Genomic DNA, 20,700 nt, shown 5'->3' with positions numbered 1-20,700 from the left:
AAGGGTTAACAGTCTGTGCTGGTGCCATTGGGTGCTCTTGTCAAGACTCATAAGTTGCTCTTTGTTTTCACTGATAATTGCTGATATCTAAAATTTTTCCATGGTGTTATAATCTAAAACAGTCAGAGAAAGTAAATATGAAACTAAATGCAAATATTATATAATTACATAATAATAGCAATAATTCTGTGTTAAGAAGGATAAGACAAGTGCTTAAACCAAACATGCTGTGCTAGAGATGAGCAGTAAATTAGACTTAAAAATGTTTTCATTTTTAATAATCTAAAATGCTGTTAAATTACAGAGATAAAGCTATCACCAATATATATTTTATTTCCACAGTGTGCCTTTGTTCTTGACATTGTTGGTCAATCACCTTGAACAGAGAGGGGTGGGGAGGAACCTTTTTGAAGACTAGAATATATTCTGGTTTTGAATTATGACAGAGGTTTCATTTTTTTTTCAGTTATGACAGAGGCCTCCTTGTTATGACCCCGACTGCCATAAACAGACTGACAAACATAAAAGTAGATAAACAAACATCTGTTTTTTATGACACTGACAGCTCTTCCCAAGTGTCACTCCCAACACTTCAAGCACATAGTCATGTCCCCAGGAAGGTTGAGTGCAGCTTTCTTGTCTGTGTTACAGTACAGCCAGTTAAACATTTTACTTTGTGAAATACTGTGAGAGGGTTTTCCTCATGAAACGTGCCGCTTTCCTCATGAAACGTGCATGAAGTTTTACATGGAGCTCAGGTGCTGAATGGAAACCCAAGGGCTGGCTGGCTGGCTGGCGCCACGTCAGGAACGAGGCGTTTCTGACTGCAGTTTCCCTGGCCTGCATGGAAGCTCTGGAAAAGCCTTTTCGCACTTCCCTCCAGAGAAGGACTTTAAAAAGAGATTTGAAAATTCACTGCACGTACTGTGCTGCTGGCTATTGGCAGGCACCCTGGGAACTTCAGAAAAATGGAGCTTGCGCTGCTGGTTTAGGCTACAGTGACCATGACTCCAGGGGAAGAGAGTACACAACAGTACATTGTGTAATGTTTCTGGGCAGCAGGATGGAGAATAGGATAGAAATCTTATTAAACATCCCTGGACAAGCCAGGGTAATCAAGATTGGTGCTGGATTGGATACCAGGAGCTGCAGAATTGCTCACAATGCAGTGTTGGCTGTGAGTAGCCAAGGTTAGTAAGGAACATGACTTTAGTTCAGTACAGAACTTGCAGCAATTTGTTCAGATGATAAAAATGAGAGGTGTGTTGTAAAAGGTTTGTTGCCCAAACACACACACATCACTCCAGGAAGCAGTGGAGTGAGACCATCCTGTGCATTGTATTTCCATACGATACATCTCACCAAAGCCAAAGCCTCTTTCTTCATGAAGAGTGTGCACATGTAACAAACCATTAAGCACTGCCCATGCAGACACAATGTACAGCATAGCCAGCCATGAAAGCACACACTTCTGTATACCTGAGCTAAAGAAACAGATAGTTGGACTTAGCACACTCTTGGTCTTACAGCAACCAATGAAAGGAGACAACCCATCTTAAGCGCTTGTAGGTTTTTTTGGGTGGAGGGAGGAAGTCCTGACTTGGTAGCAGCTGTTGAGAACAGCATTTCTAAAACGGAAACCTTCTGTCAACCCTGGGCCTGTTCCTTTTTCATCCTCCTTTGTGTGGCCAAGAGGAGCTAAAAGGGAGAAAGTGGGGTCTGGATTTCCCCTTTGATGCTCTCCCACATTATCTGAATAGAACTCCTAGTGAGGTAACTGAGTGCAAGAGTTGGCGTATGTGTCCTTTTCTCCCTCCTCAGCTTCCTTGTCAGCCATCAGAATGAGCAGAAAAACATCCAAAGACCAGATTTTTGCCAAGAGCTGGCCTGGAGAGACTAGTGAGCCAGCTCTGCCCATTTTTCATGCCATTTGAAATAGTGCACACAACAGAAGGCACCATGGTGGCCCATGCATGGGAAGGGTCATCCATGCTTTCCTGATGTGGCCCTAGGTTTCCCCCTCCACCTCCAGAAAGGGAGGAGAAGGAAACACATTGACATTCTTTGGGTTTGCCACTTATTCGTTACCTTCTTGGTTGGCTCTAAAATAGGCTGGGAAAGGGTGGCTTGGGAGACACCTTTTAGGTCTCATGAGTGCAGAACAAGCTGAAGGAAGTACTGATCTTCCCAGCAGATTCCTTCTCCTCACCTTACTGCTCCAGAAGGCCATTTCCCCCAAAGACAGCCAGCAACCATCAGCTAGGAGACAGATTTGCCAGCCTGGGGAAAGGGAAAAAGAGGAAACCAGGAACACTGCCTAGAAATAGGGGAACTGAGAGGAGTCTGTGCCAAAAAGCACCAATATGGTCAACAGTCATCTCTGCACCTACTTAGCAGCTGCCTTTAAGCACTAGCCCCATCCTTTTTTTGACCCCAAAGAAAAGCCACAGTAACACATTCATTTTCTAGGTTCTCTTTGTTATTATTTTCAAGAGCAGGACTGTCATTCGAGCTCTTAAACTTGAGTACTGAAAACTGGTGTTTGTAGAACAGCAGCACCTTTCATTTGTCCTTCACGTGAGTTAGAAACCTGATAATTACAAAAGGGATGGGGCTGAGTGGAGCTTGTTGCTGGTCTAAGAGATGAGGTTGAGTTCTGGCTCTGCCTCCTTCACTGGGTGTGGGCAGGAAATTTGCCATTTGGGAATGGCAACCCCAGCCAAAATAGAGTGGAGGCTGCTGGGCTCAAGTGGGTGGGGGAAGAGATAAAAAGATAAAACTGCTCCAGAGGAGGAACGTCACAGTATGGTGCCCCCCGCTCCTACATGTGCTCTCGTGCCTGAGAGCCAGCAGTTCTCCATGGATCGAGGAGCATGAGGATCCCAGGAGGAAAATCCAGCTTAGTTGCCACACTCCTCAGCTCAGTGTTGGAGTTCACAATTGTTTTGGCAAACAACTGTCATGGCAGCCCTTCGAAAAGGGTCTGAAGCTTCTCCTCCTCAGTAGCAGGGGTCTTCCTTCCCCTGCGTTGTCAGGTGAAGAAAAGAGAGAAACCAAGGTGTGTGAAAGGGTGAGTGAGGAAGAAATAGTACAGGAGAGAGGAGAATGTTATTAGAGAGCATACTGGGCACAGCTTAGACCCGGGTATGCCTACAGGTTCGCGAGGTGCCTGAGGCTGAGGGGGCGGCGGAGGTGGAGGGGGACTCCTCATCCGTTGTGTCCCCCTGCTCCTCCTTGTGGAGCCCGAGGCTGATGTGGCTCTGCAGGGCTGCCGGGGTCAGCCACTCCTTGGGGAGGCAGCTCTGGAGGAAGGGGATGCAGGAGCTGAAGTAGGCCAGGCGGTTCACCCAGCGGGGGATCTCCTTCCCGCACAGGATCTGTGGAGCAAACCAAACAAGAGCGTGGTTAATAGTACCCAAACACATCTGTGGTGGTAGCGTCACCTCCATCTGCACCATCACCTCAGCTGGTGTGCTCCCCATTGCTCTGAAGAGACCCGTTTGAGTGCAGGGAGCATCCTCTACAGCCAAAACCAGCTCTAATTGCAAATGACAGCACGCAGCGACTTCTCAACACACACACAACCCTGACAGCCATAGCCCGTATCAGCATCTGAGCAGTGACTGGGGAAAACAGCTCATGGCCCTCAACATCTTTGGCCAGCCTGTTCTCCAGGCAGTCCATGGATTAAAGGACAGGCCTACTACTGCCCCTCAATCAAGACAATGACACTCATTTTTAAAATTGTTCAGAAATTTTGGAAAAAGATTTAAGCTGTTGCTGGGCAGACTCTAGGAATCGAGAAGCTGAGCCTGACTAGGCGGATCTCCAGAGATGCCTGAGAAGCTGCTCTTCCTGCTCACTTTTCTTCCTTGTGCCGACACACCGGGTCAGTCAGGTTACAATACCTAAGGGTCCTTTTCCTATTGTCACGTTACCCTTTAATTTCTCCTTGCATAGCATTTCCTAAATGCAGGGAAGAGATCTACAAATGTAAAAACACTAGCTTCTCATTAGGTCTGTGTTTCATCATACATGCTGCTGGCCCCAACTTGGGTTACACTCTGCTAGCACAGACGCTTTTTCTAAGTCGTATCATATTCAGCACAATAAAACACCTTGCTGCATACCACAGACCCTTCCTTCTGCTGCATTTGACCACATATACACACAGGTGCCAGATTTTAGTAGCAGTATATGGCTTAGGCCACATAAGGAAAATTTCCCTTTGCATTTCACCATTTCCCCTAGCAGACACAGAAGAGACACCTGGAACTTACCAGCCTCAAGGATCTGTCCTTGGTAAATACACTGCCTGCGCACCTCTACACCAGCATGCTAGAGCCTGAGGTCTGTGGCAGGTCATACTACCTGAAGTCTCCTTCCCACCCAGCACTGTCTCCAAGACAGATTTTGAGGAAATGCCACCCCACAGACCTCGTTCCGTACTTTACGTGGATTAGTGCTTCCAGGGCTGTCCACGCTGCACCTTCTGCGAATACTAAGCTCCTTTCATTTCTCTCCCACCTTCTTCCTGTCTAAAACTACACTTAATTTAATACCAATTACTGCAAAAACTAAGAGGTTGTTTGTCTCTAATCCACTAAAGAGCTTATTTGGCGAGATGTCTGTTATTGACAGTGGAAATGCAGGAACCTTGCTTAGAGGTTTCAAGGGATTTTTCAGGGAGCAGCACTGGAGCAGTTGCAAATAGGATAGGCCATACTGCTGGACAGGTCTTAGGACTGATGGCCAGCTGGTCCTTCAAGAGTACTTTGGTCTGGCCAGAACAATCTAAGCTCCAATCCGGCAGTCACCTTGAGTATAAGGAAATTAGCTTACTCCAACAGCGTGGAATTTCCAGTAAGGCGCAGAGAAGGCAGCAAACCTGTGATCATGCTAATTTGACTGTTGAACTAACTTTATTTTGACATGCATTGTTTAAAAAATCAATGTGTGAAAATGAAGACATTGTCATTAGGCATCAGAGAACGAGCAGAACCATTTGGCTTCTTAAATTATTTTCAGGTACAGACTCCTGTTCTTTACTCAATGCCCTGTAAATTACAAGGGTAATCAAGGACTTCTAATTCAGTTCTTAATGGTGCTGCATTTTACTTAACCTCAGACACAGCCATATGAATCTGTATTTTTGATACTTTTTTTTTTTTATCTGTGGACAGTTCCTTCACTAGCAATTCTTTATCCCCATCCGGATTCCTGGTTTCCATTGCTAGAACTACTGCCTGAATCAATAAGCACAGGCACTCTCTACCTGCATTTAAGACTCATTCATAGAAAATTTGCTGATCTATTTGATTTTCTCATCAGACGCCTCTGATCATTTTCATAAGAATACTGCTGAATTTTTAAAACTGTACTCAATATCTTCTACTCGAACATTGAACTTGAGCCAAAACCAACAAATGCAGCAGAATTGCCTCTAGATTTTGTAGCATTTCTCTTTCTTCCTGCCCAGGAACTCAGGCAACATATTGCCAGTGTAGAAAGTGACTCAGTTCAGACTCCTTGTGATGCATGCATACATGTGAATTTAGATCTCAAGCAACCATAGGTCTTACTAAAGATTTCTCCCCCTCAGATATTAATAGAAAAACAAAAACAGGGTATGATTCTTCAGAAAATTAGCAGAAACGATAGAACGGAACAAGGTAAGACTGCTTGAAAGGGAAATACAGCTTTAAAATTTGTCTCTCTTTCCTAAGCAGATTCCCTAGCAAATGAAATAGCACTTCCAAATGTGGAAGTGGTGCTGAAACATTTGCTGTTTGTTTATGGGAACTTCTTCACCCAGAATGAATCAGTGAGGCCAGGAGGAGCCATAAAAAGAACTGAGAGATGTGTGGGCATCATGACATCAATCAGCAAAGGGCTGTTTGTGAAGCTTAAGGATAATGATAAAGTCAAAGTGGTTTCCCTTTCCTCAGTCATGTTTGCCCTTGCCTCTTGTCAGCAAAGCCTTGTTACTATTCCACAGCAAAACACAATGCTCAACAGGAGCAAAAGGGCAACTGCAGGGAACTCTACTAACACTATAACCTTCTCCTCTGTTTTCAGCTCCTTGCCATAGAGTGTGTCATGCTAGATCATCCAGCCATACTTGGCTCATGGAGAAGCATCAAGTAAGCCTGACTGTGATGGGATTGAGCCAACCGAACTTAAATAAAACAACACTAGTAAGATGAAGTGGGTGTTTTCCAACTGCATATGAATCCAAAGAAAAATTACTGCAGCTCTTTAAGGCAATTCTCAACTGAAAACCACACACTGGAACGATGATAAACTTACAGAACCCTTTTACCATCCACTGTTTCCACAAGAATATATATATTTTTTTAAGGTTCTTGGAAATTTGGCATTTTAGAGTTTTTTCTTGCCTGACAACCAAGTTGTTTTTTCTCTTTTGAGAGGGGTAAACTTCCCTGTGATGGGTCATGTAGCTGTCCTGTCAAACTTAGCAGATAAGCTGCTATGGGTCAGAAATCACTCGTCCTGGCCATCCTATCAAATTGTCCTGCTACCATCCCTTTCAGAAATACCCAGTGGCCACTCCAGAAAACCTACCACAGCTACAGCAGAGCCTGAGCTTGACACCTGAATAATGCACAGCTGAGCCTCTTGGTATGCAGCTGACTGGAGAAGGAACTTTAAAGAAACAACCAGAGCCACAGAAGGGCTAAGCTTATGTGAGATGCAAGCCTGAAATGTAGCTCAGGGGTTGTAACTTACCTGAGGCATATAAGTGCTTGGGTTGGGCAACCCTGAGTAGTACAGGAGAGGCTGGACTATGAGCAGCAAACCTCAGGCTATTCAGGGTTTCCCTAAGCTCTGCAGACCTCCTGTGAATATTGTCCAGCTATCATTGCTGAGCATAGCTCTTCCTCATCTTCCTGCTCTGTGAGGTGCCTGAAGGCGTGAGTTATTCCACCCACCCCACAGAGACAGCCAGCCACTGCCACAGACTGAAATCCAGCCCCTGGGACAGCGGGTGCAGCTTCTGCTTGCTGGCCGAGACCAGTCCCCACTTCAGGCAGAAGCCCCCGCGCAGGCTGCGTGTACTCACAGCTTCCACTGAGCGGCACCTTGTGACTGCCAGCCAGGGCTCCCACAGCTGCAGCTGCTCCTGGGGACTGCACAGGAGCTGCAGGGGACTCCGCAGATGCAGCTGGGTCAAACAGAAGCAGCAGTTCAGACATCCGTGGCTGAAGCCAAATGTGAGGGAGAAACGGGACCCGGCAGTTCGGGTGCTATTTCTGCACAGCTGTCAAATCCACACCGGGATTTCAACTCATCAAGAAGCAGCTCGTTTAGGGTGTAAAAAGAGCCTCTGAGCATCTTTAGCCATGCCATTTGGCAGTAAACAGACCCTAGTTAAAACATACAAACAGCCCCGGGTGTAAGGACTGTAACTCATGACCCTTCCCTCCCTTAAGTGCCCTAAGAGCTAGGATTTATTTCTCAGCAAGACCTTACAGTTCCGTGTAAAGCTTTACCTTGAGCAGGAGAGCATTTAGCAGCTGGGAAACGCGGGTTTGTATGCCATCCAGCTACCGAAGAAGCTGAGTCTTCTGCCTTACAGAGAACAATGCAATCAGCCTGCTGTTATCCTCCTCTGTCTTCTCTTTTGAGACAGGGAGAAGGTATGTGCCGCGTTCTGTGAACGCTATTAAAATATACTAGACATAATCTGAGGTAGCTTAATGGACTGAGCCCCTTCCAAAAGAGGGTGAATGGCTGATTAGTTGTGGATCCTAAAAGAAAACGCGCGAATACAATAAGTTCAGTGCTGTGCTGGATTGTGCAAATTGGGGCAATTCAGGCCATGCATAGAAGTCTACGTCAACACACTTAGGTATGTTTTTTTAAGTGAGCTCTTCCAGAGGCACCATGCAATACTCTGATCCATGAAAATCAAGCTGTGCAGAGGCAACGTTACATTCCTCAAGCAATGCATGCTAATTACTTCAGTCCTTGTCATGGTGCTGAGGCTCTGAGAGTTCAGCACTGAACATCTGCTCAGCCACCCACGGCTACTTCCCCTCAGCAGCCCTGCTTAGAACGAGGTGGCGGCCACACAGGGCACGTATCCATGGAGCTGCTGTACAGTGTTCCCTTGGCACATCTCAGAGAATGCAAAGGGGCTTACTGCTGCCTGAGGGAGTCCAACACACATCCCACAGCACTTCAGGAGCAAAGCCTTCAGGGTCCAAGGGGAATCTTTCCAGTGTTTGCTCCTCTAAGGCCTAGACAACACAGCATAGACGACACTTATCTGAATTTCAGAATAAGGCCATTAGATACAAACCAGCACACCTGCCCAGGCAAAGCTCGCAGGCTGCACTATAGCAGCCAGACGCATGTGTAAAAAGAGAAACATTGCAATGCAATCAAATTAGTAGTTGGAGACACATGGAATAAACCATTAACCCAATGCAGGAGGACACCTTTGCCCAGTGCTCACAGAGCTGAGGAAATCTGTGTGTCTCAGCAGGGAACATACCTCTAGCTCTGCCCTGCAAATGTGACTGTGTGACATCTAATGGACCACATTTAGGGCAGAATTACAAGAGGCATCACTGATTTGCTGTGTACCAACACTACAGCATGGCCAAATGCCTCTGGGCGTGAAAGTGCTTGTAACCAGCACTTCTAAGTACAGCCAGCAGGATGACAAGGTAGGCAGCAAGCAGCCTCCTAACAGATGACCATTTCAGCAGCGCTGAGTGTAATTAAGTTGGGCTTGTAACTGATATTTAAAATACTGCAAACAACTGTGATTCATTTCTATTATCATGATGGCATGGAAAGGAACTCTTTTCCTAGCAGGTGCTGCTTCAAGGCCAGTGGCTGAGAACAGCTGTTACCCAGTATGATCATCCATACGTTATGGTATAACACAGATATACATATATACATATATACACACACACACACACGTGTTATGGCTGTCCTGAACACGACCAGGCCAACCCACATCCACGGAGTGATGGACATGAGCAGCATCCTTTTTTCCTGAATAGCTAACCAAGAAAATCCTGTGTTTCAGTCTCAGTCTGAAGCCTTGTTTTCTTACCTCAGTAAGCAGCTGGTTACTGAGGATGGAGAGACAATGAGAAGAGAGAATACAGGAACCCATAGGAACAGGGAAAGACTTTGTCTGGCAGGACTGCTAAGCAAAAGCTTCTAGTCTCGAAAGCCTATCAACACTCTTAGTTCATTTACACCTATGACACTTTTCATTTATCAACAGGCATTGGTGAAAAGGACAAGGTTTTTCCTTGCCAGCTTTATTTGTGTAAAGGAGGCATGTCCTCAGCATTTGTGCACACACACAGACTCAAAGGGTTCACGATGGTGTGCCTAGAGAAGAACTCCCCAGAGAGTATGAACTAACTTGGCTCCAAGCTATTATGCTTATTTATAACAGGGTAGGCCACAGGGCATTTGGTTTGGAAAGACAACTGCAAAAATAAAGCAAATAAAGCAAAATAGGTGGTGCAAATCCCCCACATTTACAACAGTCCCAGGAAGCTTAAAATGTTGGTTGTTTTGTTTTTCTGTTTCATTGTTGTTGTTTTTTTTCCCTCCACTCTTAAAATATCTTCACATTTAATCTAAAGTGATCGATCTACCTGAAAAAAAGGGAAAACCTGAAATAACTGCAGAGACACATGTGGCAAAACCAGACCATTTTCAAAAAATTGGAATGATGTGCTAAGAACTTGCTATTTTGGGGGGTTGATTTCTTTTTCCAATTATTTGCCACCTCACGCTATTCCCCTGCACAAGTAGGTAGATAGAAGAAAGAGGATGGACTGAGAGACCTGGAAGATGCATGTAGGATTTATTCCATTAACCCTTTTTGTTGGGCTGGAATACCCTTTCAGGATAGCAAGGCTAGAAAGGGTAATGATGGAAGAAGAAATGTATACTTTTATACTAGCCTTCATTCCAAGGACTCCCCAAATACTTCACAAATTTCAACTAATACACAAACCACACTTAGAAATCTCATTTTGCCACTACAGAGAAGCTCTATCTGTAATACCATTTAGCAGATTACTAACAGTATACACTTGTGCATATTTACAGGCAGAATTGAGAGAAAAATTACATCCATCTGAAACCATGAGGATAATTTATGGGTGCAGGATGTCTTATTAGCTGCTTCTGGATGTAAATGGTATTTAAGAAACAGAAAAGCAAGACAGCCTGTTCCCCAAAGAACTAACGACATTCAAAGGCTACTTGAATGAAGCATGTCTTTCCATCAGCTTTCCTGAAGACTGGCTCAGGTGCCAGGAAACAAAGGTTTCCTAATGTTCTTTCATAGCCCATGGTTGCTTTTCAGTTGGTTGGTTTGTTCATTTCTGTCCCTCTTTCCTGTCTGTTTGGAGTGCTCTGTCCCCTGCCAATAACAGGCTAGCACATACACTTTTGTGCAACAAAACACCCATCTCCTCCTCATAACAGAGGCAACTGAAAAGCAACTGTTGACTAAGGAAAACATGAGTATCGCTTCGCTCCTTAGGATCTGCTGAAAACTGGTTTATAAAAGCTTCTGTTGCTTTCAACTGCGACACAAATGCCTCCTGAAGTTCTCTTCTCTGATGTTTAATCCCTTCTCCCTGAGCTTTCAGGCTAAGGAAAGCTTCCTAGTTTTTAATAACATTACAAGAGCTCACGTGTGTCTGGGGATGGACCTGGAGAGCTTTAGGGCTGAATTATTCATTGCGATTAAAAAGCTGCCCTCGTTTGGTCCTTGACTCAGCAAACCTGCCTTTCTCAGCAAATTTGCTGAAAGTCAAACTACTTTAAGGAAAGCAAGATTCTGGTGCAAGTCTGTTATATGCTGCCAGTTTTGCCTTGGCTGAAAAAGGACAAGTAACCAGCCATGGAGAAGAGATGTGTCGGCTACCATCTCATGTCACTTCAAGCACAGCCCCACGGCAAGTGGGGAAGTAAAGAAACATGACTCCCTTCTACCAAGGCTCCAACCACAATTGTTGAGTCTGGATGCAAAGCATTTGACTATGTCCATAATCCCCATCCAATAGGGGCCAGGCTCACCTAGGATGCTAAAGAATTCTCCAAGGCTGACCTAAGCAACCTGAGATACTTAGGAGATTCTCTTGCCCTCCTGTGTTGAAGACAAATAGGCCAAGCTCACTTCATTAGTCCCCAGGACTACTTCCCAAGGCCACTTCAGCTAAAGAACACCACCTCCAGTTCCCCCAAACATCTTTCTCTCTGGAAACTTCTACAAATTCTACCACTTCAATACGAGCTTCTAAAACCACAAGCACCTTAATTCTGATTTAGGCCGCTCTCTTTTCCTCCTGGAATGTGTTATTTCCTTGTTCATGTAAATAATTAGAGTAGGACAGTTCCCACAGGAGAGGCTGAGGGACACACCCTTCTCCAGAACATCTTGCAGCTGATATTCTGGAGAGTTTTTTGCTGGAATGCAGAAGAGAAGGTAAATAAATCTTTGGTCTAACTTGCTCTCCCATACCCCAGCGAGCTTCTCTTTATCCAGGAAGCTTGTGGTTAAGTCTTTATCCTAGTTCAGCTCTAACAATTAGCTCTGTGAGGATGTCTTCTGGGAAAAATATTTTCCCAGATGGCATCTCTGAGCACAGTCCTCTGGATCCAATCCTTTGGATGAAGAAATGCTGATCAATAAGGAAACAGATCCTTTGATATTTAAAGGAGTAAAGGGTTGAAAAGGATCCATGAGTACAAAAGAAAGCCGGAGGAGATACCTGTTTTCCTTGAGGGTTTGTAATCCCTCAAATCCAAGTGATCTATCCCAAGTTTATGATTCTCTGACATACACAGGTCAGAAAGAAATCATTCCTCTTTCAAGAACAGGAAGAGAAGAAATGATAAAATAATAAAATCTTCTGTCTCTGCTATCCTCAGGTAAAGTTCCAACATCAATAATCTTTAAGGTGAGTCAAATCTGTACCTCTCAATTCATTTCCTAATTATGATGAGCATCAACTTTTATCTTGCCAAAAGGGCCCATACGACCTACTGACTTTATTGCTGTTCTACAGGTGGCAATTGGAATAAGAGAGGTTATCTTCCCTGGTGCTCACAGAAGCCTCGCTTCTTTGATAATTGCGTGCCATGTGTCCTATTGCAAGGTGCTAAACAATTTATTTAAATAGCAAACATTACAGTTGCCTGGCAGTAATCACATTGATGAAGGGAGAAGAAGTGGTTTCCTTGAGTCATTCCACTTATCCTCCAGTTCTGGTACCGATTCAAAGGTGTTTTTCTCCCTTCCCATGGTGGTTTGCCCTTTTCTGAGACATGCTGTAGCAACTGTCATCACTCTGGTAGGAACAGGGCTCCATAGCTTATCTAAGATGGGAAACTTCAGAAGCCTGGAAAATTGCTGGTGGGAAGTCAAATGAGTCATCTTCTGTTTGTGAATGGGCTAAGCAGCAGAAGCTTTCTCTGAGACTTTAAGTCACAGCAACAGTGTCCTGTGGAATATCACCAGACTGGAGAAGAACCTGGAAGGAGAAAACGTTCATCCTGCTTCCGATCCTCCAGTTATGGCTGTTTTCTCTAAAGATGTCCTTGGGCACCATACACTCTCCATATGCCTACACATGAACAGGGCTCATTATTATTTGCCCCCATTTGAAGCCCCTGACAGTCAACCTTTCACCTCTACATGTATCTGGGAGTACAGCTTGTGCCCATATGCTTTTGCCTTACCTAGTATCTGCCTTCCACAAGTCCAAATTGTATTTAAGAGTTACAGAGTAATCAAGAGCCATGCTCCGCACTGAAAAAAGAGCTCTCTGGCAGCAATTTCACAGTTCTCAATATCTGTGTGCATCTACCTTTATCTATGCCCAAAGAACAGGCTTGGTGATAGTATAATTGCATCTCTTTCTCAGCACCCCAAACACACTATTCACAGCAAACTTCCTTGCTTCCTGCTGCTGCAGTAACAAGTGCTCTTGAAAAGCAATGGCATGGTTGCGACCTCAAGCCTGCAGGTCCTTCCTTCCAGACCAGGCATTACTTTGAGTTTGGCTTTCTTCTGAAAGCACAACTATATTCCTTTCCCTTTACATCTGCTTTACAGAAATTTTTAACTTCTGTCCTTGTTCTGAAAACCAGGAAACTTAACAAATCACATTATGGAAAGGACTAATTATTTTAGCCTCTCTTTTTATTTTTAAAGGCTTTTTTTTTCCTAATGTTTAATAGCCAATATTTTTCCATCTGGGAGAGTTTAAATAGCCTCTTTCATCAGCCAGGGCAACTCATAAAGAACATAAATATTTTGCTGTTCCGTGAAGGCCATTTGTATGTATTGCTGTAATTGTTAGGAACACAGTGACTTAACAACAGATGATCAAACAGAAGGACTTCACCCAGTATTGATGTGGTCCTAACTGCGTTCTCCCCACACACATAATGTTATCAGAATGCTAAAATCCCTGCTGTGTGCCTGCTGCATCACCTGCCTGAAGTGCCTGGAGTACTGACACACAGCAAGGCACGGAAGCTCAGAACAGCATGGAAAGCTTGGGCTTGGCTGCTGGTGGCCTGACTGATTTTTCTTTGCAGAAATCATAGGCATAAGTCCCCTAAAAGGAATGCCCATCCTCCTGGACAGTTTCTTCAGAGAGCATGGTACTGATACTGCTTGATTTTGGTGACTGTCAACATAAGCAACATGAAATGAACAAGCTCCTTATAGGCAAGTTGCTAATTCCAGCTTGATGAACCTCTTCATTTTAACCCACAAGCAATTTGCTTAAGTGGTTTTATAAAAATGGGTACCACGGGACCATGTAGCAGCAGTCAGAGTGGCTGAAACAACACTAACTAGATTTTCACTAATTAGATCAAGCTCCCTCACCTTCCCACACTGACAGATTGTGAGGGTAAAGGGAGACCACCAAGGGGTATTAAGTGGTGTGTGTGTCAACTACCTTAAATTGAAGCCAGGTACATACACAGGGAGTGCATCTAATTTCTCTCTGATGACTAACCACCAGGAAATTCTGCATTGTGTTACAGCAGAACTTCCTTCAAAACTGTAGCAAAGATGGTATGCAGCACTTACTGGGCAGAGATTTACAATCTGGGGTAGTTCTTCACTTCTTAAACATTCTAAAGTTCCCTGATGAGGAAATACTTCTCAGAAAATCCACAGGAAAAGATTCTTGATCACACACAGCACGTTCACTGAATCACACTCTGAGAAAGCTTTCTCCACGGAACAGCATCGGAGAAATTCAAGTCTGAACTTCTGCTGCTGAAACCATGGCACTCTCAGTTTTCTTTCCACAGGAGTTGCTTTGTTAATAGATCCATCCAGCTTTGATCCAGTCACTGCACGTTAGAAGGCCATGGGGAACTGGCAAAGTGGGGAAGAGATCTAAGTCTTGAGCGAGTCCAAACACGCTTTGCAGTCTGCAGCAGCGAGAAAGGAAAACTCAGAGCTAAGTACCAGCAAGGGAGTAACAAAGCCCCTTGTAACTCACAAGTGAGCGTGGGCAGGAAAATCAGAAGGCCCAGAAAGGATGTGTGGAATTGTAGGGAGAGGCTCAAGCACCACAGTGGCATATAACAGCACAGCTAAATGAGTTTTTTCCAGAGGTAAGTATCAAGAAAAAGGCAAGCCCAGTGGTTGAGTAGAGCTTATTTGCCTGTGCTGGACCTGCTGCCGTCCAGGGATTTTTCAAGATGCATGGCCAAATGTTCATGACATAGGTCTGGACATCCCCTAACCATTAACATAGTCTGCTTTGCCTGCTTAGACACCAAGTTTTATAACTGTTAAAGACAACAGCTGCCAGTTACCATGGTGAGACCTGAAGCATCGTTATATTAAACATGAATTTAACAGAATAACTGTCCGTAGGCAGAAGTAGATGAAAGATTTTAGATATATGTTCTATTTGCTGAAAAATACTATTAAAAAGGACAAGAAAACAGAAACTTTGAAAGCAAAGTCCTACTCCTGTGACTTCAAGCAGTCCGTGTGAGGATGAGGAGCCTGGCCTACAGGTGTCCTGTATGGATATGAATTAGCAAGCCCACAGCCCAGCGAGGAAGTTAGGAAGGTCAGGCACAGCCCTCGAGCACATGGCCGTACAGCCATGTCTCGAGGCTTGCCAGACACATTTGTGAGAACAACTGAACCCACACATCACCACATGGCTCTCGAGGTCCAGCTCTGATAGGGCTTGCTGATATAGAGCAATACAAGCTGCAAGCCAGCTAATTAACCTTCGCAGATGAGAGCTTTTATGAAGAAATTTCAAAGCACTTTTCAAAGGAAGGAGATCATCCAGCACACAAGAGGGGACAGTCAGGCACAAAGCAGGGATGAGACTTGCCTGGCAGTAGTCAGGAGGCTCAGAACAACCTGAAGTCACCACACTGCTTGTGCTCCAGGGCAGATTTATTCTGCAAAACAAAGCTTCTAACAGCCTTTCTTTTAAGTCTTTGAATACTTTTTCCCCGTTTCTGCTTTTAGGTACCACATAACATGGCTGTGCATAAATAGATACTAATTATTATTATTGCTGGTTCACAGATGAAGAGTCTGAAGGAAAGGACAATACAAACACTAAGCAGATTAGTCTCAGAATTGGTCTCAGAGCACAAATCTCAGTTCTTTTTTCTACCCTCTATGGTGACACATACCTTGAGTGCCACACATTGTGTAGTCAATGCATTCTGCTCGCTTTTAACAGCCAAAGGCTGTACCTTACAGCTCTACATGGCAGGGATCTGAGCAGTCTAATCTGGGGAGGAAGGACAGGGACAGTGCTTGGGTTTTGTTTGTTTTTAATGGGAACTACAACAACAAAAGAAAGTACCAAGGCTGTAAAGTTAATCAAGCATTCAGATGTTGGGAAAGGAGAATAGAAACTTCCATTGCATTCAGCTCAAACAGGTTTTGTCTTAACAGATTTCAAATGGTCTTTCTCCACACGGAGGAGATTCTATCCTTGCATTTGCCATAAAATGCCTATGGAAGACAGGAACAGTGGCATTTTTTTGTTGGTGGTGGTGGTTTTGTTTGATTTTGTTTTGTTAAATGGAAGGTCACTTGCATTTCCTTCTTTTCATTTCTTTTCTGGCACTGGGTCAAGATCCCAAATACAGATTTACATAAGTGCTGAAATACACATACCTTAATGGAAACATGCTTTAAACATCTCAGCTGGGGATAGGATGGAAGGCAGCTTTCCCCCAAAATAATATATTTGTCAATTCAAAAATTAAATAATCAATATCTCAAATTAGGAAAGAGGGTAAATTTGCATTTCTCTGTGCTCCAATTACCTCTGAAGAGAAATAACAGCTCTGTTAAAATTTACAGCGTTTTTGGGAACATGGAAATATGTAAGCACCAAAGACAGCTATGAGAAAAATCAATACTTTTTTGTAAAATGAGTTTTAGATGGTGCACATTAAATAAGGAAAAGGAACACTCACTTCCTGAACACCGCAACATTTTGTTAGCAGAACACCGAGAAGCCTCTTTTATTCCTTTTCACATCATATAAGGTTCTTTATGTTCTTGCTATTAAAACGATGCACATCTGCATACAAGCCAGGTTTGCCTTTCCAATTCCTGCTCAGCAGCCTGTTCAGTGAGCCACAATGCAGGCAGTCCAAATTTTACCCCCAGTTTAGACCAAACCTGTGACAAACCTGATGCATCTCCATCTCCTAACCCCATCATTTTGAACAGCAACTGGTTTTCAAAAATATTAAGGGCAGAGACAGGAGAGCTGACTACTGACTCTGAAGTGGCAGGCTGTGCTGATCCTAGCTCCCCTTCTGTAAGCACTACTACAAATCTGAAGCAGCAAAAAAAATAGGAGATAGTTGTGCCCACCTCAGCCAGAGCCGCAGAGAAGTGATTACAGTTCTTGTGCATCAGATGGTACGCGTTGCCTTTGTACTCCTTGCCCAGTTCTTCCATAATCTTATCCACATCTTCTTCTGTGAAGTCTGTGGTGCCCAAGGCAATGGATTCTCTAGTTAAAAACAAAATACAACACAAAACATGGAAAGCTACAGTGTAGAGAGTGATACATACCCAGGGAAAAGAAAAGAAAAAGCAATGGCAAGAAGGCCAAGCGTAAGACACGGGCATGAATATCTGGGGCTATCAGAGAGACCCTTACTAACAAAATGGTATACTAATATCCTCAGGTTTATCTACAAAGCTGGTTACAGCACAGGACCAGTCCTGAGAGCCTCCTGCTCACACCAGGGAAGTCTCAGCTCTACCGGTCTGCTTGCTTCCCACTCTGCCCACAGCCCCTCTGCAGAAGCTTTCAGTAGGACAGAGGAGATGCTTTTCCCTTGATGGAGAGGCTTTCCACAGCATGGGCCAGGAAGAAGCGGACATAGTTTTATGCATAAACATATTGTTTCTCCCAGTACTCACTCAATAGTGTTCATTCTTCTAGAAGTCCCCATCATCCCTCAATGTAAACTGGCAGTCTGCGAAGGGCAAGTCCCATCTGCCACGGGCAGTTCCTTGAACCACAGCCCCAAAGCCTGAACACCTTGAACAGCACCTTAATGAAGTATCCTCTCAGTTTCCTCTAGCAGTTGGCCTGTCCTTTGTGATAGTGTAGCAATAAACCCAGGAGATGACTTGTCATACTCCGCGCGATATCCATAAATAGGTGATGCTCGTGAAAAGACAAGCTTTCTGTTCCCCTCTGCACTGGCTCTGCATAACACACAGTTACTCCCATTCTTGCTGACAGATGAAACCAGGAGCACAGAAAGCAAAGAAAATGGGAGGAGAGAACTACATTCATTTGTAAGGCATTTGTATACATTTAAACTCTGCCAAACACAGTTCAGCACTGCTCCCTGTCTGCTGTACACCCTTTAATCTGCCTTCAGAACCCCCGCAGGGCTGCCTTTGAACCAGGATCATGTAAAGGAGGCAGTGAGGGTGCTAATGAGAGGGAGAGAGGGACCCAGAGGAGAGGACTTCCCCTCTCCCTCTAGTAACTGTCATTGTAGGGGGAGCAGGGAAGATGTATAAAAGGGCCCTTACTTGAATTTAAAGGTCTCGCCAAGCTCTACCGCGCTGCCAGGTGTGATCTCGAAAATCCCACTGAAAGGGTAGGGATGCCCTCCATAGGCAAACTCTGACAAGGAAAGAAACAGACTGTGAGCAATGGAATGAACACTGTATCAGGAAAAAGTCTGTGGCAGCTGTCTGCGTGGCTCAGCATCAGCACCAGGGGCTGGGCTATTGCTAAAGTCAGCCTCAGCCAGACTCCAAAAGCCAGTTTCTCTGTCCAGGTACCTATCAGCCCGAGGATGCTCTCACAGCCTCAGCTCCAGAGCAGGCTCCATCAATGCTAATACTAGTGGTTGCACAGCTAATTAGCAGTTAGTGCTGCTAATCTACTCCTCAGCACCAGGAAAGCTCTCCAGGTCTGTCTCTGTGCCTATAAAGGCCAGTGGAAAGTTCTGTGGTGGAGGCACCTGGAAACACTGTGAGAGGCTGTCAGTGGTGGCACCGAGCTAGAAAAAAATCTTTTCTCAAGTAGGGAGAAATCAGTCCTCTTCTTCCAGAGGGCAGCACGGCAGGCAACTACGGGGAATTGTTTGTAGGAAAAAAAAAAAAAAAAAGATTACACACTGCTGCCTTAGCATGTGGGCTGAGCCTGGAGGCCCCTCCATGTTATACAGGCCACCTTGCATGGTCTGTGAAAGCTGCTGTGCTCAAGACAGAACACAGCACCCCAGCGATTTTTATCTGCTGCATGGCACTAGCTAAAAATACCACAAGTGAGGTAACCCCAGTCATTCCCATTTAACACTAGCTGAAGAAGGGAACAAAAAGTCTGTGATGATGTTCTGTCCTTTGGCTTCACTGTGCTACAGCTGTTTTTCTGGATACCTTGACTGCATCCCTTGGGTGCTGTAATCAACTTCAACCCCATACAGACCATTTCAAAAAGCCTTGCAAGACATTTTTTTTTTTTTTTCAATTCTGCTGTTTTAAAATAAAAGCTTCCAAGATCTGGAGGTGCAAATTTTAAGACTTGTAAAGCATAGACATTCATAAAGAATTACTGCAAAGCTGGTTTATTCTGGCATGGAATTAGTACAAACATTCTTATGCAGGTTTTAAGACAGCCACTGATCCGCATCTCTCTTCCCCCTCCCCAGTCTCTCCTCCTCCTTTGTTGCCAGTCTTTCCAATGTTGTTTGGTCCTCCCTCCCTATCTGCCAGCCTGCTACACACCTGCACAAGCTATAGAGGCTGCAATTACATGCTGAAGATACAAAGAACTACTTTATTCATGGCAGAACTGCACAAGTTCCAGCTGGACTCCACAATGGACTCTAAAACAAGGCTGGCTGAGTTTCTCACTCCTTGCCAAAAGCTATACATTTGGGATTATTTTCTGTATCAGACTAGCCATGCAATTTTCTCTCTGTTCTACAGGTAACGAAAAGGAAATACTTCATACCTCTGCCGTAGATCTCGATGCCAGAGTGGAAGACACCAATCCCCAAGGTGGAGGTGTATTCATTTATCCAGTACTACAGTAAGAAAAAAAAAGCGCATTTGGGAGCATTAGCAGAAAAAAAGAAAAAAAAAAAAAACGATCTTGCCCTGGGGCATATACCCCTATCTCCCTTCCTCAAGACAGCTTCTCTTAAGGACAATGATAATTCTGAAATTTTCCTGAGACAAATTGAGGCTCCTTACAGAGCAACAGAAGTGGGCACTGTGTTTATACAGCTGGCTGGGATTACATCTCCAAAAAAATGCTCATCTAATCCTTTCCATGTAAGGCATTTTCCTATATTAAGATACAACTAGACCTGAACCTGCATAAACCCAGCTTCCGTAGGATATGTGATTATTCATCTCTCTTTTCCCTTAACTAGCTAACTATTTCCCCTCCATTCCAATTTACTTGTCTTATTTTCAAGATACTGAAGATCTTGAGTTAAAGCATTCCCAAATATTTTCTGTACACTGTTATACAACACCTCCCAACATCTACTTTTTAATCGGTTACTTTTAGGCATGTTTACTCAGGAAATGAGATCTCGGAGACAAATCTATTCCTCATGTTAGTCAGAGAAGCACCATTTAGTAGTTATCTATATGACATCTGAAAAAAAACACAGGATCTCTGAGAAAAGAAACAAAGAAGCTCTGAGCATACTGGTCAACATTTTGCTCAGAGGCACCTTACAGTATCAAGCACTGTTTTCAGAAGAGACAAAGGTCCACTGCTCCGAAATTATATCTAAGATGACCACAACTTCACCCAAGTGTGAGACGAATTTTCAAGAGGAGCTGTTAAATGACTTTGTTGTTCTGGAGTCCATCTCCTCCTCACTGAATATAGAGCGGAGGAATACTACAGCACGTGTGCACCGCTCCTCCACCAGCACTGCTCAGGGCCTGTTTCCACCATACCGTGAAGGACAGTGCAGACATCCAAGCAAACCCCAGCTAAGCTAATTCTGGAGTGGGAAGCCATACAGCCATGCCAGGGCAGTGCTGCACTAGAGATAACGAGCCCTGCTCTGCACAAGCATTTATTAGGTTAGCTGCAGAGCTGTGCTGCCACAGAAATGATGTTTTCAGGCAATGAGTGGAAACTGCCAGCGCCTGGTATA

At 44.4% G+C, this 20,700-nt stretch overlaps 1 protein-coding gene across 2 annotated transcripts in view; it reads right to left on the bottom strand.

The window, feature by feature from the left end:
• Positions 1 to 261: 261 nt before the first annotated feature.
• Positions 262 to 20,700, bottom strand: part of LOC121071736 (deubiquitinase DESI2-like) — a 62,533-nt gene continuing 42,094 nt past the window's right edge. For both annotated transcript variants that reach the window (XM_040560362.1, XM_040560363.1), the window contains 4 exons: positions 19,533 to 19,605; positions 18,101 to 18,194; positions 16,916 to 17,057; positions 262 to 3,377 (listed from right to left, as the gene is read on the bottom strand). In XM_040560362.1, coding sequence (XP_040416296.1) covers positions 3,135 to 3,377; positions 16,916 to 17,057; positions 18,101 to 18,194; positions 19,533 to 19,605 — 552 coding nt within the window. In that variant the 3' untranslated portion in view covers positions 262 to 3,134. The remainder of the gene's footprint in view (positions 3,378 to 16,915; positions 17,058 to 18,100; positions 18,195 to 19,532; positions 19,606 to 20,700) is intronic.

Source organism: Cygnus olor, chromosome 5 (assembly GCF_009769625.2).
Source record: "Cygnus olor isolate bCygOlo1 chromosome 5, bCygOlo1.pri.v2, whole genome shotgun sequence".
NCBI lineage: Eukaryota > Metazoa > Chordata > Aves > Anseriformes > Anatidae > Cygnus > Cygnus olor.
This window is presented reverse-complemented; position numbering and strand designations above follow the sequence as displayed.